At 39.7% G+C, this 18562-nt stretch overlaps 1 protein-coding gene and 1 pseudogene across 2 annotated transcripts in view; one reads left to right on the top strand and one right to left on the bottom strand.

Moving 5' to 3' along the window:
• Positions 1-991: 991 nt before the first annotated feature.
• Positions 992-2006, bottom strand: LOC123601054 (annotated as a pseudogene).
• A 411-nt stretch (positions 2007-2417) lies between these two features.
• The window catches only part of TMEM135 (transmembrane protein 135), a 264516-nt gene continuing 248371 nt past the window's right edge, over positions 2418-18562 (top strand). The window contains exon 1 of one of the 2 annotated variants that reach the window (XM_045483689.1): positions 2418-2785. In XM_045483689.1, the coding sequence (XP_045339645.1) occupies positions 2645-2785 (141 nt within the window). In that variant the 5' untranslated portion in view covers positions 2418-2644. The remainder of the gene's footprint in view (positions 2786-18562) is intronic. The other variant, XM_045483690.1, reaches the window with a different exon arrangement.

The following is an 18562-nucleotide window of genomic DNA, read 5'->3' as shown; positions in this document are numbered from 1 at the left end:
TATTTCTACTGCCTTATATTATTATTACACCAATCACATTATCTTGTTTAGTCTTCTTGCCTATTTTTCATTCCCCCCCCCTAGAAAGCTAGTTTCATGAAAATAGAACCCCCCCTTCTTAGTAATATGCTATAATTTTTATGCTATAATTTTATAGTAATAACTATGCAATGTGGCTATTTTTGTGAGGATGAGGAGTTTGATCTTAAAAATAATGTTCCAGGTGAGGTTCATTTATACAGAAATTGCCATCATGGCTGATATTCAAAATATCTTTAGTGTTGTAAGACTCACATGGTAAACAAAACTATACTTATTCAGTACTCTATACTGAATGGTAAACAAAAAGGCAGTCATAACAGCTATTCCTTTTAAGAAGATATGCAGGTAATGGGAATGAACACTGGGGTATGAGGATAAGTTGATGACACAGTTAGCACAACTTAATTGGCATTAAGTTTTTTGGGAGTGAGGGGTTAAACTCATCACAAAAAAGTGCTTTCAATGCATGGTGTTATATCCATCCTGTCATGTCATCAAAACAGACTTGCCAAGGAAGGTGAGGTGTATGAATGCTGGAGAGTTACAGAACTGTAATCAAGTGCAAGTATAAATAATACTAAGTAAAGTTTACCATCTGACAGGTGAAAACTACTCTCAATGCAATTAACTTACACTTTGCAGTATTCTAAATTATTCACATTGACAATCACATTCATTGTAGCACTTGCTGCAAGGAAGGCATATATAACCAGTTGTTTTGGCTAAAATATGATGGGATGGCATTCCTTGGGTTCTATGTAAAAGTAACAGTATGAAACATTCTAACAGCAATCACTGATAGGCTGCTTAAATGAATGCTATTTCTTTCATTCATTGTTTTGGAAGGGCCCATTGAGAAGGGCAAGAAACAGAACAAAACCTCATACTATGCCGGTTGACTGAGCTGGAGAAGTGGAAGTTCCCTAACATCCAGATGGTATTTGTCATTTTATAAGGGGTTTCCTTCAAGTGGGACCACTATGTTGCCTTTGTTTCTCTCCAAGTGAGGAATACTCCTTAATATTATCCAAGCCGTTTACTTGCAACTTAAGTTTAATATCTGTAAATTTCTTTTTAATGGCATCTTTAGAGATAGCATATATCATCTCGTGTTATAAAGTGCACTTTCAGGACCCCAGAATTTAAATACTAGGTCTTCTTTCTTAGACTCTTGTTTTGAATGTGCATTATACAAAGCAAATTGGCAATCATTCAGAGGGAGCAACTTCACAAAAGATGTGTAGGGGTCCTCTACAATATCACTAGTGTCACCCACCAACATCTGCTTTGCTTTCTCTAACAGTGATTTCTTTTGCCATCGCATGAACGGAAGAGAACGAGTTTCTTTCTTTTTTCTGATCTCATGTAGATTTCCTTACTTTCATATCATTAACAACTTTGTTGACATCATTGTTCATTTGTAACTCCAGAAACCCCAATACCAGGGGCTGCAGCAGGAGCTCAGGCTCAGCATCCGTGGGAGTGGGAGGAGGAGCGGGTCAAAACCTGGTCTCTCCTTTTCACATCTGAATCAAGGAGAGTTTACAACAGTGCCAGGAAAATAGTATGTGCTCAGTAAAGCTTTGTAGAATGAATGAAGGCTTGATTACAACGGGAGTCCTCTAAAGGCAGTATGCTCCTGCTTTAAGAAGCTATAGAATTTAGGATTCCAAGGAACCTGGGTTATTATAGATGAGGAAACTGACATTTTAGAGGGGTTATATGATTTATAGGTCACACAGGTCCCTTGTTCTGCCAATTGATGGCCAAGCTCTCTATCGGGTATGAGTTCTAAGACCACTGTCCCCTCTACTCTGTCCACCATTTGGCCGATGAATGTCATGTGCGCTGCAGAAAGAACCGCTCAGCGGCTCAGTGGACAGAATGATCTACTGCCCTTTTCCCACACAGGAAGTGTACAAACTTTGCTAATAGATTTTTCAAACTTCTCAGACACCACAGAATAGAAAGCCCAGCAACCAGGAGCAGCGCGGTCTCAACCAGCAGGCAGCCTTAGCCATTTATTAATTGGTAGTCTAGGGAAGGGAAGGTGGCAGTTCTGAGGAGGAAGGCTGTCCAGACTCGTGGCAACCGTCTTCCTCCACCAGCTAGCTCCCAACAAAGACATTTTATCCCTTTCTTCCACTGCCCTCCGTTCTACTTGGCAGGCCTTTGAAGAGGGCAGAGACGAGTACAGTGTGACCCAAGTCACCTACCAGGGCTCTTCCGACGCAGACGTCGCGGGCCAGCTAGGGGCTGACGTGGGCAGTCGGGAGACAGGCGCGTCCCCGAGTCGCGCTCTCACGCTTTCGGCTCTCCGCACGGCCCGGGGCTCCGAGGGCCGGGCGCGCGCACGCTCCGCCTCTCCCCGCCTCCCCGGTGCGCGCCCCGCCCCCTCGAGCTGCGATACGCCGAGCGCTTAACATCCGAGGACTTCGGCCCAGAGTAACCCTGCTCGCGTGACCTTTACCCTCTAGTCTGCACCTCTAGCAGCCAGCCCGGAGAGTCGGCTGCGGTCGGGCGCGCGCTCGGCTACCTCTTGCCCAGCTGCCTCCCGAGCTTCGGCTCGCCCCCTTGCTGCCCGTCCGCACGGCTCTCCGTCATGGCGGCTCTCAGCAAGTCCATCCCTCATAACTGCTACGAGATCGGCCACACTTGGCAGCCTTCCTGTGGGGTCTCCTTCGTGCAGATCACCGGGGGCGCCCTGGAGGAGTCCCTGAAGATTTACGCCCCACTGTACTTGGTGAGATCCGTCAACCCCTCCCCCACGTCGAGTTTAGTGTGGAGGGTGGGCCGTGGGACGCAGTCGTGCTTCCCAGCGGCCTGGGCGACTCGTTCTGTGTCGGGCTCTCATTCGGAGGGGCCAGAGTGTTTTGGGGGTTGTGGGTGGGATGGGGGAGGTCGCAAGGGGACGGATATCCCAAATGCTACACTCGGCGGGAAAAGGGGGAGGGGAACTTGATGTTGAGCTGTCATCCGAATGCCTGTTGATGGGAAGAGGATGGGCTCCCAACTTTAAAATTAAGTTAGGACACTTAAAATTGTGACTTAAGGGAACTGCAGTAATTTTTCTTTCTCTCGCCTTCTGATGGAGAGGAGTTTGTAGGTCAGCGAGACGTTGAGAAATGGCCCTCAGTCTTTTCTCATCTAATTCCCTCTCTAACCCTCATCCCCCTTTTTAAAGGGCATATTTGACAGCAAATCCCTGCGGGCTCAGATCTTGTCTCAGTTTGGGATGACAGTATTGTGGCTTGATCGTTTTGCAAATGTTCTTGCAGGTTCACACAGTAGACTCTGGTTGAGATTTTGGGTGCCAATTTAAAGGATGGTTCTCGACAGGATCAGTGAAGGTGATTAAAAGATCTGACTTTAGGTCACCCAAGCAATTTAAGTTTGGAGTTTTTAGTAGAGAATATTTGTAAATACATATATGTACCACTGAGAACTGTTAAAACAAGTTTGTGCTTAAATGTTTTCACCAGCATCTTTTTTTTCCAATAACCTTGTTCTTGATATTAGAGATGTATTACTTTGGCTATCAAAGTTCATCCTCTCATTTTCTTGCCCAGTAGAGTATGTGTCTTAAGAAGGCAGAGATCATATATTTTGTATGTTTCCTAAGAGTTTTATTGTATATTCAGTGGATGATCAGTTTTTACTTCCCATTGAGTAATAATTTGGATTTATAGCCTAATATTTTTGAAAGTGTGTCAGGGTCATATCTGTGGTACTTCTTGAAAAGTCTGATTGTTTCTTACAGAGATAACAAAGAATACCGTAACTCTCTCTGGGCTTGCAGAAGTCAGTTTCACTTTTTATCATATAGACCCAGACATTAATATGTGTTAAGACACTGCCCCCTCTCCCATCATGTGAAAATGAAAATGAGAGTTTCTGATTTAGTAGGTCTAGGTGGGGACTGAGATTCCTCATTTCTAACAGACTCCCAGGTAATATTGATGCTGTTGGATCAAGAGTCACACTTTGAATATTGTCTCTTTAGTGGCCTGTTAGGATGGTGGTTTGTATTTAGAATTAGCACAGTACTTCTGTAAGTGTTTAATAAATGTCTGAATGAGTACAGATGTGAATTAATGAACTCATGAATAGGTCAGGAGTAAGGAGATATTTGGCAGGCCTAAGGCAGTGCAAAAGAATGTTAGTTATTACCACACACTCAGAACAAGTGGTACCCCTTTCCACACAATACACACATATATACACACAAGCAACACAACAGCACGAAACAGTTGTTGAACTATTTTAACTCTAGGCCACCACTAAGATGAATGAAAGCTAGTGCCCACCATAATTTAGAATACAAATTTAGAATGCATAGTTGCCCATTTAGGGGGATGGATTCTATGTTGTTCAGGTTTTTAGGTGCCTTCTTTAAGGAAAACCTGCTCACTTAACTCACTTAGGTGGTTCTAAGACCCTAAGACTGACTGACTTTTTCTTTCTTTCTTTCTTTCTTTCTTTCTTTCTTTCTTTCTTTCTTTCTTTCTTTCTCTTTCTTTCTTTCTTTCTTTCTTTCTTTCTTTCTTTCTTTCTTTCTTTCTCTTTTCTTTCTTTCTTTCCTTCCTTCCTTCTTTCTTTCTTTCTTTCTTTTTCTTTCTTTCTTTTCTTTTCCTTCCTTCCTTCCTTCCTTCCTTCCTATCTTCCTTCCTTTCTTCTTCTTCTTCTTCTTCTTCTTCTTCTTCTTCTTCTTTTCTTTCTTTCTTTCTTTCTTTCTTTCTTTCTTTCTTTCTTTCTTTCAAGAGCAGGGAAGGGGCAGATGGAGAGGAAGAGAGAGAATCTTTGGCAGGCTCCACACCTAGCATGGAGCCCCGGGCTAGATCTCATGACTATGAGATCTTGATCTGAGCTAAAATCAAGAGTTGCTTAAGTGACTGAGCCACTCAGGCACCCCTAACACCATTTTTCTTTCTTTCTTTTTTTTAATGTTTATTTATTTTTGAGAGGGAGAGAAGAGCTTGAGTGGGGGAGGGGCAGAGAGAGAGGGAGACACAGAATCCAAAGCAGGCTCCAGGCTCTGAGCTGTCAGCACAGAGCCTGACATGGGGCTCAAACTCATGAGCTGTGGGATTGTGAGCTGAGCTGAAGTTGGACACTTAACCAACTGAACCATCAGGCGCCCCTAAGACTATTCTTAATTATGCTTTTACCAGGTGATTTCTTCAGGACCTCCAGATTGGGATACTGGCATTTACAGGTAGCTGACTCCAGAATACAACTCTTTGCACTTTTGGAAGGAATAATTTACAAACCTCCCTTTTCACTGACCTTTAGATGTTTATACTGTTCTTCAGGGTACAAATATGTTTACATAATGTTTATTCATTGTGAGCCATGTTGTCTAACCTATTATCAGTTCATCACCTCTAGACTGAATAAACATTTAAAAAGAGTTGGAATTGTTAGAAATAAACAACTTATGGGCAGAATCTAGTTAGTTGTGAAAGACCTGGAAACCACCGACTGCAGAAATCAGTTGGTTAATGTGGACTTAGGTCTTTTTTTTTTTTTTTTAATGTTCTTACACAGTTTTATTTTATGGAAAAAATAGTAATTCTACAACACTTACAAAGTTTGATTCCACTTCCAAGAAGCTGTTCCGATTTCTGTATTTTAGTGTGGCTTAGAGGCAGAATCCTGGACCCTGGATCAGATTGCCCATGTTAGAATTGTAGTTCACTACTTGCTAGCTGGGTAACCTCAGACAAATTACCTAACCACTCTAAGCCTCAATTTCTGTGTCTGCAGTATTGGAGAAATGGCAAATTTTAACTTGGGAGGTCTTTGTGAAGATTAAATGCGGCATAATATGTAAAGTGCTTCTGGCACAGAGTGTGGTCTGAGTTTGTAAAGGCAGTGGGTGAGCGGGTTTGCTAGAGAAAACGAGACCAGCAAAGGAGACCAGCAGTGAGACTTTTCAAAGTTTTTGATAATACACCATTTGTTTCTGCTTTTACTTAAAAAAAGAAAAAAAAGACACTGAAGTCATGAAGTGCCTGAGATATCTGTTTGGATTATTTGACCTTTGGAGATCTTGGAATTTGTCTTTTTTTTGGTGTGAGGCCTGGCTTAGGGGGTAGGGGTAAGGGACTCACTTTATCCTTCTATTCAATAAGTATATGATAATTTTTACACAATTTGTTATTACATCTTTAGAGATTTAACAGTCATTTGGTCTTTTTTTTTTTTTTTTTTTTAAATAAGCAATTGAATTATGACTTTTCCTATTCATTAACATGACATTTTGAGCTTGTTGAAACTTGTGTCTAATATGTGATTTATTTGATTGATCTCTGTTGAGTACAAATTGTCCTTCCAGCACATCATTTTTAGTTGAAAGTTGAAGCGTTACATTACACTAAACACTCCTCAACTCACCCTTTCCTGTAGCAGCTGTCTCAGTATAGCTGGCCAAATCTGGTTTACTATTGTTTGCCTCTTTAGTTATCATTGATCAGGGATAAAAATTAATAAGTATTGGAATATAGGATCTAAATAACTATGATCCATTATTGTTCATGTTTCTGAGTCAGTAGGTTCTTATTTTTATTTTTTTTATTTTTTTTTTCAACGTTTTTTAATTTATTTTTGGGACAGAGAGAGACAGAGCATGAACGGGGAGGCTCAGAGAGAGAGGGAGACACAGAATCAGAAACAGGCTCCAGGCTCTGAGCCCTCAGCCCAGAGCCTGACACGGGGCTCGAACTCACGGACCGCGAGATCGTGACCTGGCTGAAGTCGGACGCTTAACCGACTGCACCACCCAGGCGCCCCAATAGGTTCTTATTAAAACAGTTGTTTGGTTGATGAAAAAAAACTTAAAACAGCCTTCAAATCCTTAATATGTATTTTTCAATGTAGGCATTATTTACTTTTGCATTGTTGCTAGAAAATTCTTTTTACGTCAAAGGGAGTAGTCCTCTATCTGGGAATACATTTGGTAGAGAGAGGAACCTACCTGGAGGAGTGAGAGGGCCAGAACCATACTGGTAATCCCTGTGATAACAGAATTTTCATCAGAATGCCGTCATATCCAACTCTAATTGATTCACTGTGATGCAGATTATTTTGAATAACCAGACCTCTTATTTACTACTTAGAAAATTATATTTGTCATAAACTTTGGACTCTAAAATGTTTTTTTTTATTATTTACTGATAAATATTGATTAAAAATATATACTAATGAAGGGGATACTGAGGTTTGATGATTAGTTTTTATAATACCTGAACCAAGGCTATTGGTATTTGGAATATTTACCCCCTATTCACTTACCAGTTATTTATTGAGTCTGCTATTTGCAGCGTGCTGTTACAGCAGCTGTGTGCCATGTGGTATGGTAAAGAATAAAAAAAATGAATGGGATGTATTTCTTATATTGAGTTCATAGTCCAGGAGGGGAGGTAAGGCATGCAGTACCCTGTAACATAAATTCATTGAGATAATACTATAAGGTACAGAGCAAATGGTTTGAGAAATCAGAGGTAGATTACATTTGAATGGAAGATAAGGGGAAATTTAATGGGAAAGGTGGCATTTTACTGTCCTTGAAGGAAAAATATGATCTGGAAAGGTAGAAATAGGTGATGGATAAGGGAAAGAATGGCTTAAACTAAGACGTTCAGGTAGAATAGGATATAGTACGTGTTGGGGAATGGCAGATGGAATTTGGATTTTATTTGATATAGTAGGCAATCACTAAAAGTTGCCAACAGGGGGTGGTATGCTTGAGGTTGTTTCAGAAAGCTTAATCTGGCAGTGGTTTATAGAATTATTCGATTAGATTTAGTAACTCACTTTTATTTTTTTTATTTTATTTTTTTAAAAAAAATTTTTTTTTCAACGTTTATTCATTTTTGGGACAGAGAGAGACAGAGCATGAACGGGGGAGGGGCAGAGAGAGAGGGAGACACAGAATCGGAAACAGGCTCCAGGCTCTGAGCCGTCAGCCCAGAGCCTGACGCGGGGCTCGAACTCCTGGACCGGGAGATCATGACCCGGCTGAAGTCGGATGCTTAACCGACTGCGCCACCCAGGCGCTCCAGTAACTCACTTTTAAAGTAGGGGAAAAAATTAAATGATGCTATATAATTATAAGCCTTGTTTATTGGGATTTGTAGAAGGTAGTGCCTTGGAGAAAGTATTTTCAGTGAAATAGGGTGGATTGCTTTGGGGCATTTTGAATTCTAGCTACTAGTGTAATTTATGAGTGGAGAATGACCTGGAGGCATTGGGAAATGTGGAGTTGCTATTCTAGAGAGAAGATGGGGCTAGAGATTTAGGTTAAGATGTCATAAGAATATAGATGAGAGTTGAAGTTATGGTAGGTCAATAAGGAAGAGAGATCCTTAGGCCAATAAGGGAGAGAGTTTAGAAAGAGAAGATAATCCTAAGAATGTTTGTTTTTGGAGTAGAGGAAAAAATATGAAAGAAGCAGTCAGAGGTATGAAGAGGTTAAAAAGAGAATGTTGCAGAAAAATCTTGAGCAGGGAGTTTTGGGAGGTGTTAAAAAGTGGGAAGAGCGTGGGCTTGAATCTCAGTGCTGCCACATATTAGCTTGGTGACCTTGAGCAAGGTTCTTAACATATTTGAACCTCAATATTCTTATCAAAAAATGGGGGTAAAATATCTGTCTCATATTTTTTAGAAATATAAATCAGTACTTGTTATTCTTCTGCTCAGAACTCTCCATTGGTTTTCCAACTCGATTAATGTGCAAGCTTTACCATAGCCTAGAGTCGTACGTGACCTCACTGTTGCTTCTTTGATTACATATCATACCATTTCCCCCTTTTGTTTATTTACCTCCACCAAGATACAGTTTCATGATTTATTTTATATTTTTGAACCTGAGTTTTATTATTTAGAATAGAGAGCTCTTGATTTCTGAGGAATATGTTAAATTGGACAACAGAGTGTCAAAAAATGAACATTTCTAAGGAGTAAACTAATACAAGGTGGCTTCCTCTTTTTATGAGTTTTGACTTTGAGAGGAAGAAATCTTGCCTTATATTTGTGCATAAGCAATATACATATAAGTAATTTCTTTTATTGACTATGACAAGACAACCTGGATTAAAAGACTGAAGCACAGACTTATATCCCATTAATCTATGTTGGTAAGCTGTGATAGTGATAAAAAAATGTGGTAGGACTTTGATGATAGATTTATAATCTGTTCATCAAATGTTAATTGACTATCTACCAGGTACTGTGTTAGGTGATAATTAGGGAAGGGGAGTTAATTGAAGTGACTGCTTAACAAAAAGCTAAATAAAAAGGTTTCGGAGAGTTTTTTCAAAACATATTGGTACAATTTCTTGCAATATGTGTACAGTATGATGTTGTGAAAATGTTTATATCCCTGAGACTGTACTAGCCACATAGTAATGCATAATATTAGTTGATGCTTTTGATGATTAGGGGCCTTAAACTATTTCATCATAACGTAGTATCATGTTAAAGATTTGTTTGAATCTCTGTTGATACAAGGTCAAACTTTAAAATTGTCTGTTGGTTTATCATTAATCTTAGCTTTTTTTTTTTCTATTAATTGATCTTCTCTTAAAGAGTGTTGTCATTTGAATTTTTTAATGTTTTCCTTCATGTTTAATATGTCTGTTTCATCTTGGGAAACTAAGAGTATAGTTAAAGTGTATTCCTTTTTTTTTAAAAAATTTTTTTTTTTTTTTCAACGTTTATTTATTTTTGGGACAGAGAGAGACAGAGCATGAACGGGGGAGGGGCAGAGAGAGAGGGAGACACAGAATCGGAAACAGGCTCCAGGCTCTGAGCCATCAGCCCAGAGCCCGACGCGGGGCTCGAACTCACGGACCGCGAGATCGTGACCTGGCTGAAGTCGGACGCTTAACCGACTGCGCCACCCAGGCGCCCCAGTTAAAGTGTATTCCTTAATGAGCCTGATTTATTGGTGAATTAAATTAGTATTGTCAATTGGTATTACAAACTGTATATGGTACTCTCTTTCCTCATGATTATACCTGAGGAGAATCAATAATTGAAGTGAATGAAAGAAGATTTCAAGTAATTTAGCTTTTAGCTGCATTGGAAAATATTCAGTAAAATGAACTTACATGTGAAAAGAAGTGTGAAAGGAAGGAAGAATGCTAGATCAAGTATCTAGCTAGCTCAAGAATGCTAGCTCAAATATATTTGAGCAGTTTCTGAATTCTTAAATTCAGAATGCTGAATTTACAGTGTTTTCAACTTACTACCATTTATTTTGTATAGTCTTTTGACTTACTACATGTGTCGGGTTGCACTGGTTTATTGATTCTAGCTCTATCTTGGCAGTGTGGATTGCAATTAATCCATTTTGAGAGTTGCCTCAGAGATACCTTTGTATCTTTTGGCAGTGGTGGAAGAAGGCCTGTTCCCATCATTAGCGATTTCTAAACCTTGAAGAAAGTAGACACGGGACCATTTTTTTTCAGACCTGTGTCTCAGAAACTCTCACATTAATCAGGATCAGAGTGAATTTCAGAGTGTGCTCATAGTTCCATTTGGAGCCCATGGAGTGTTAATGTAACTGTATTTACTGAAACTTATTTCCTCCCACTCTCCTACCTTTGTTTCATTCTTCACGTATTACAGATTGCCTACAATGAGTCAGAAATACAGTGGTGGGGGAACAAGATGTACTTGGACATTACAGTTAAGGGGAAAGATAAACTTGAATAGACAAGAAAATTATTTAAACTGTGGTAAGTGCTGTTAAGAGGTACAGGGGGTTACTAGAGGGTGTTACAAGAGGACCCATTCTGGTATGGTAGGTTTGGGAGGGCTTTCCCAATGAAGAGACACAGTGAATATATGAATATATATTAAGTACGTATGTATTAGGTTTACCACTTATGGCACAAAACCCAAATTTTACCATGAGGAAATTGAGAGAAAAAGAAGCAATTACTTTATAGAGAGTATTTAATGATTTCTTAAATCCAATATCCTGGCCAGGATTTTGATTTCTTTCCTTTTGACTTTGGCTCTTGTTTAAACTTGAAACCAAAGGCAGTTATAAGGTATCTCAGACCGTACATAACACCTTGATTACTAGATTTGCTGAAATTAAACCTCCTTTCGTATAAAATGTATATTTTAAATCAAAGTAGTCAGGAGTTTTCAGTTACAAAGGATTACAAATGTCTGTTACAAATGTTAGAAAAGCTGTTTTAACCTGTTTGTCTTCACTTATCTAAAGGTAAATCAAGGATGTTTTTTTTTTTTTTTTTTTTTTTTTAATTTTTTTTTTTTTTCAACGTTCATTTATTTTTGGGACAGAGAGAGACAGAGCATGAACGGGGGAGGGGCAGAGAGAGAGGGAGACACAGAATCGGAAACAGGCTCCAGGCTCCGAGCCATCAGCCCAGAGCTCGACGCGGGGCTCGAACTCACGGACCGCGAGATCGTGACCTGGCTGAAGTCGGACGCTTAACCGACTGCGCCACCCAGGCGCCCCAAATCAAGGATGTTTAAGACAAAATTATGGGATCTAGGAAGTTAAGCATCTTTTTAAAGCTTTCTTCTTCTGTGCTCTTTTCTTTTTTTTCTCATAGTTAAATTAGTGGTTAAGTTTCTTTTCTGGTTCAGGTAGATGATTAGGGTTATCCCCATTAAAAAATAATAAGAGGTGTTAGATCTATCACATAGTTGCTAATTATTAGGCTTCAGTATGAGTGAGTTTTAGCAAATATATCAGTACAAGTGCAGTTTTGGAGAATGGCTTTGTTTTCTGTTAATGGAATTTTGTATATCAACCAATGATGAAGCAGTTTGGTATTTTTTCAGTCTGCATGATCCCCTGATATCTGTGATTTCTTGCTGAAGTTGTCCCTATTTTTCTGGCTTGAACTCTTTAATTCTATTTTAAGGATTCAATTCAGTATACCCAATATTATTGGAGAGATTGGAATATATGGGCATACATTGTTTTTCATCTGAATAAAGTTCTTCAATAAGAAGTGTATTATTAGAAGTTTTCTGGGGCGCCTGGGTGGCGCAGTCGGTTAAGCGTCCGTCTTCAGCCAGGTCACGATCTCGCGGTCCGTGAGTTTGAGCCCCGCGTCGGGCTCTGGGCTGTTGGCTCAGAGCCTGGAGCCTGTTTCCGATTCTGTGTCTCCCTCTCTCTCTGCCCCTCCCCCGTTCATGCTCTGTCTCTCTCTGTCCCAAAAATAAAATAAACGTTAAAAAAAAAAAAATTAAAGAAAAAAAAAGAAGTTTTCTTCATTATTAAGGTATTTCATATTAGAGTCCATGATATTTGTGCTTAAGTATCTAGAAGATGGCAGGGTATGAAAAATGTTTTGGTTTAAGATTACAGTATTAGGTGGAAGTAACAGGTGTATATTCTCAGTAGGTGGAGAACAGGTGTGTATTCTTAAGACTCCCTACCCCTACATTACCAAAAATACTAGTATTACTTGATTTGGAACATGGGTATAATTTACATAAGGCTCAATCTGAACCTTGTTCTTGATCATATTTTGTCTCAATATTATATTTAAAGTATACTTTCAAGTTTGTCTTTATTTAAATTTTTTTTAAAGTTTATTTTGAGAGAGAGAGAGAGAGAGAGAGAGAGAGAGAGGAAGGGGCAGAGGAGAGGGAGATAATCTCAAGCAGGCTCCATGTGAAGCTGATGCAGGGCTGGATCCCATAACCAAGGGATCATGACCTGAGATGAAATCAAGAGATGCTCAACCCACTGAGCTACCCAGGAGCCCCTGTAGTTTATAGTTTTAACCCTAAAAGAAAAGATGTTGGGGGCGGAGCACTGGGGTGGCAGAGTCAGTTAAGTGTTCGATTTTTGATCTCAGCTCAGGTCATGGTCTTGCAGTTCATGGGTTTGAGCCCCATGTTGGACTCTGCGCTGACAGCCTGGAGCCTGCTTGGGATTCTCTCTCTCCCTCTCTCTCTGCCTCCTCCCTGCTTCTGCATACTCTCTCTCTAAGTAAATAAACTTTAAAAAATATATTTGAAAAAAAAATGAAGATGTTAGAAGCAATTTAAATGTAGTGTATTTGTTGGGGTTTTCCAGAGGCATAGAACCAAAAGGGGTATGTATGTGTGTATGTACACACACACACACACACACACACACACAAACACACCACACACACAAAGAGACTTATTAAAAGGAATTGGCTCACACAGTTATGGAGGCCGAGAAGTCCCAAGATCTATAGTTGGAAGTTGGAGACACAGGAGAGCCAGTGGTATAAGTTCCAGTCTGAAAGCCCTCAGGCTTAATAAGACCCAAGAGGAGGGGATGTTTCATTCTGAGTCTAAAAGCAGGGAAAAGACTAATGTCCCAGCTTGAAGGCAGGCAGGCAAGGGAATTTCCTTTACTCAGCTGTTTTGTTTTTGTCAGGTCTTCAATTCATTGGATGAGACCCATCCACCTTAGGAAGGGCAATCTGCTTTACTTAGTCTACTGAAAATGTTAATCTTCACTAGAAACACCCTCACAGACACACCCAGAATAATGTTTGATCAAATAAATGTCTGGGCATCCTGTGGTCCAGTCAAATTGACACATAATTAGCCAGCACATGCAGCATAAATTTATTTGTTACAGTAAAGTAATTCTACCTCCTTTATTATGCTAAATATTTTAAAAAATGAGGTCTTATTATTTTTTAATTTTTCTTAAGGTTTATTTATTTTGAGAAAAAGAACAAGAGTAAAGGGAGGGGCAGAGAGAGAGGGAGACACAGAATCCAAAGTAGGCTCCAGGCTCTGAGATGTCAGCACAGAGCCCAACACAGGGCTTGAACTCACGATCCATGAAATCATGACCTGAGGTGAAATTGGACACTTAACTGACTGAGCCACCCAAAATGAGTCTTTCTTATTTCTTTATTTATTTCTTTATTTATTTATCTATCTATTTATTTAAATGTTTATTTTTGAGAGAGAGAGGGAGACAGAGCACAAGTGGGGAGGGGCAGAGAGAGAGAGAGGCAGAAACAGAATCCGAAGCAGGCTCCAGGCTCTGAGCAGTCAGCATAACCTGAAGTGGGGCTCGAACTCACCAACTATGAGATCATGACCTGAGCCAATGTCGGATGCCTAACTGTCTGAGCCACCCAGGCACCCTGTGGTCTTATTTTTATAAAAGATTTTGAAATTTGTTAGAGGAAAGATGTAGGCAGTCTTTTGACCCTAGATGAATATCCTACTCTAGTTCTGGTCTTTGAAGTTTTGTTTTTATTTTGAAGCTGGTGTTGCTATAAAATTGTGGTTTAGTTTTGATTCTCGTAAGGACCAGGTAACTTCCCTGAATAATGCAGTGTAGCTCTTTCCTGACCATGTAATAATTAGGTTATAGTGAATACTCCTGATATCTACTGATTCTGTTACTGATGGATCTAATCTACTTCAGTTGCTACCCCAGGAAGTGAATGGGGAAGCCCTGCTGTGCTGCCCAGGTGAACTACTCTATCCTGGGAATCCTGAAGGGGCTGGACAGATGGAGAGTACAGCTCCTGGTAGGTTTTGCCAACACTGTTGTGCAACAAACTCGGATAAACTCTTGGCAGGAGAAGCCAGTAACTCAAGAGATGAGGGTTTGGAAAAGAGAAAGGGAGAAATTATTTTGGGTGCTGGCAGTAGACAGGAGAAGGTGTTAGGCTCAAACCTTAACAACTGACCTCTCTGCCCACACCTAGAGATTTGTAGAGAGAGGTTGGGGGGATATGGCCTTGAGAGCAGGCAGAGAACACATGATCATGGGTTAGGGTTGGCATGTGTTCAGCAGTGACCATGAGCAGCGAAGGGGATGTGTGGGTGTGTAGTTTTCTAGACATTCTGTTGCTATCAGTGCTTTTCTGGTCTGGTGGTTGGAATGTTCCTGTCATTGCCAAATGTCTTCCTCAGTGACTGAAGAAAGTGAGATAAGAAATAAGCACAATAGGTTTTAGTTAGAGCAAGAGTGAACCAGTCTTCTCTCTTTCTGATTTTAACTGTTAGGATCTATAGTTGAGCAGCAGGGCTCCCTGAAAATCCTGCTATAAGAGAAGGCAGGATGAGGCCATGAAGTATAGCTGAGTTCTTAATTGCCATTTATTTTTTCAAACATCTTAATTACCACAGGCAGAAATCTCTGCACATTACTTAAAACTTGCACAACACAAAGAGGAACTTGGGTTGGGACGGGGAGTGATTGTGCTGAGTGAAGGAAACTAACATTTTTAAGTGTCTACTATGTGCCAGTTACTCTACAGAGTATATTTGTCATCTCATTTTTTTTAAAAGTACTGACATGTTGGAAGAAAGAAAAGAGTAAAGTTTGCTGCACAAGTAGTGGATGCTACTTTCTTCTATTAGGATTAGTTCTTTTTACTTGCTGATTTAGTGGTATATTAATGTTGTGTTTCCATTGTCTTTCATTTTTTACTTTTGTAGACTGAGAACATAATTTCTCCCTCTGGAGCCATCATCGAGCCTTAGTCTTCCCCCGAGGTCAGGACACTGGTATATGTATATACCAAATTTATGAATATCCTGTTATGTTATTTATACATCTCAGTTGTGTTTCCCCTATAGTTTTGTATTTTTTTTCCAGGGTGGACAGCCTAAACTCCTATAGGAGATAATAAATCATACATTTCTATTTGTAACATGCACTATGGATAAGTGTTATTTGTCCTCATTTCGAATAGTCAGAGCAGGGCAGGGGCAGAGAGAGGGAGAGACAGAATTGCAAGCAGGGCTGAATCCACGAACTGTGATATCGTGACCTGAGCTGAGATCAAGAGTCTGATGCTTAACTGACTAAGCCACCCAGGCACCCACCAACTCTTTCTTATTGTGAAGAATTCTCACTTCTTATTTTCCAAAGGAACTAGGTTTGTCAGTCCCTCTAGAAATAGTCTAGAAGATTTAGTATTCAAACTCTGGGGCCAAGAAAGACTGCTGAATTGAACTTTGGTACTAATAAGGCTAAGCTCATGGGGTTAGCCGTTTCGAGGAGGGCCAGTTAGCTTTCTTCTAGTCCATGGCCATAGGCTATAATTCAAATAGTAGTCTGCCATCTCTGTGATAAATGTGCTGCACTAATTGAATGGGGAAACAGACAAGGGAATGTAAATGAATAAGATTAAATGCATATAGGTCTGATAGATGTTTAATAACGATATTTTTATAAAGAGAAACTCCTAAATTGGGGGCTCATAATTATAATTTTGCATCACACGTCAGTCTGTAGCCATTGTGTTAGTCAGGTTGGTTACCATATTTGCCCTTTATGGACTATCCTTTTTTCTTTTTTTTCTCCATGGCCTATCCTTAATGCTGCCTCTGTTTTTTGACTTTGGAATTTTCATAAAGATATTTGCCTGTATTTCCTTTTAGATACTTTACTGTTTATAATTTTCCAATTTAAGTCTATGATCCATCTCATATTAAGTTTTGTGTGTAGTATGAGGCAGAGGTCAAGGTTAATGTTTTGTTCTACACAGATACCAAGTTCCTCCAGTACCATTTATTTAAAAAAAGATGCAGTTTTAAAAGTGGGGAAATAAAGAACTCTTTGTGTCATTTGTTTTTAGTGTTGATGGTTAATTTTTATCTTTCAACAGGATGTTTTGATATACATATTAATTTTCAACATGATTTGATGTATATACAAATGAAATAATTACTACAGTCAAACTAATTCACATATCGCCTTTCACATAGTTATATATATAAATTTTTTCTTTTCAAATTTTTATTTAAATACTAGTTAACATACAGTACAATATTGGTTTCAGAAGTAGAATTCAGTGATTCATACTTACATATAGCACCCAGTGCTTGTCACAAGTACCCTCTTTAATACCTATCACCCATCTATTCCATCCCCCACCCATTTCCCTCCACATCTTTTTTATCCATTCATCAATCGATAGATGCTTGGGCTGCTTCCATATCTTGGCTGTTGTAAATAATGCTTCTGTATACATCGGGGTGCATGTATCCCCTCAAATTAGTGTTTTTGTATTCTTTGATTAAATACCAGTAGTGCAATTGCTGGATCATAGGGTAGTTCTATTTTTAACTTTCTGGGGAACCTCCATACCATTTTACACAGTGGTTGCACCAGTGCATTTCCATCAGCAGTGCAAGAGGGTTCCTTTTTCCTCATATCCTCGCCAATGACTGATATTTCTTATGTTGTTGATTCCGGCTATTCTGACAGGTGTTAGGTGATATCACATTGTAGCTTTTTTTTTTTTTTCGACGTTTATTTATTTTTGAGACAGAGGGAGACAGAGCATGAACGGGGGAGGGTCAGAGAGAGAGGGAGACACAGAATCTGAAACAGGCTCCAGGCTCTGAGTGGTCAGCACAGAGCCCGACGCGGGGCTCGAACTCACGGACCGTGAGATCATGACCTGAGCCGAAGTCCGACGCTTAACCGACTGAGCCACCCAGGCGCCACCCCCCCCTTTTCTTTTTTTTAATGGCTATTTATTTTTGGGGAAGAGAGAGTGTGCTTGAGTGGGGGAGGGGCAGAGCGTGGGGGACAAAGTATCTGAAGTAGGTTCTGCGCTGACAGCAGCAAGCCTGATGTAGGGCTTGAACTCATGAACCATGAGATCATGACTTGAGCTGAAGTTGGATGCTCAACTGACTGAGCTACCCAGGTGCCCCCACATTGTAGTTTTGGTTTGAATTGCCCTGATGATAAATGACGATGAGCATCTTTTCATGTGTCTGTTGGCCATCTGTATGCCTTCTTTGGAGAAATGTCCATGTTTTCTGCCCATTTTTTAAATGAATTATTTGTTTTTTGGGTGTTGAGTTTTATAAACTCTTTATATATATTGGATACTAACCTTTTATCAGATATGTCATCTGCAAATATCTTCTCTCGTTCAGTAGGTTGCCTTTTGGTTTTGTTGACTGTTTCATTCACTGTGCAGAGTTTTTTTATTTTGATGTAGTCTCAATAGTTTATTTTTGCTCATTTCCCTTGCTTCAGGAGACGTATCTAGAAAAAAGTTGCTATGGCTGATGTTAGGATACTGCCTTTGCTCTTTACTAGAATTTTTATGGTTTTGGGTCTTACATTTAGGTCTTTTTTTTTTTTTTTTAAAGTTTATTTATTTTGAAAGAGGCCACTAGTGGGAAGGGGCAGAGAGAGAGATAGGGTAAGAATCCCAAGCAGGCTACACACTGTCAGTATGGAGCCTGATGCAGGGCTTGATCTCACAAACTGTGAGATTATGACCTGATCTGAAATCAAGAGTCGGACACTTAATCAACTGAGCCACCCTGGGGCCTCTATATTTAGGTCTTTAATCCCAATTTATTTTTGTGTATGGTGTAAGTAAGTGGTCCAGTTTTATTCTTTTGCACATTGCTGTCCGGTTTACCAAATACCATTTGTTGAAGAGACTTTTTTTTCCACTGGATATTCTTTCCTGCTTTGTCGAAGATTCATTGACCATATGATTGTGGGTTTATTTCTGGGTTTTCTATTCTCTTTTACTGA

The sequence above is a fragment of the Leopardus geoffroyi genome, chromosome D1 (genome assembly GCF_018350155.1).
Source record: "Leopardus geoffroyi isolate Oge1 chromosome D1, O.geoffroyi_Oge1_pat1.0, whole genome shotgun sequence".
NCBI lineage: Eukaryota > Metazoa > Chordata > Mammalia > Carnivora > Felidae > Leopardus > Leopardus geoffroyi.
This window is presented reverse-complemented; position numbering and strand designations above follow the sequence as displayed.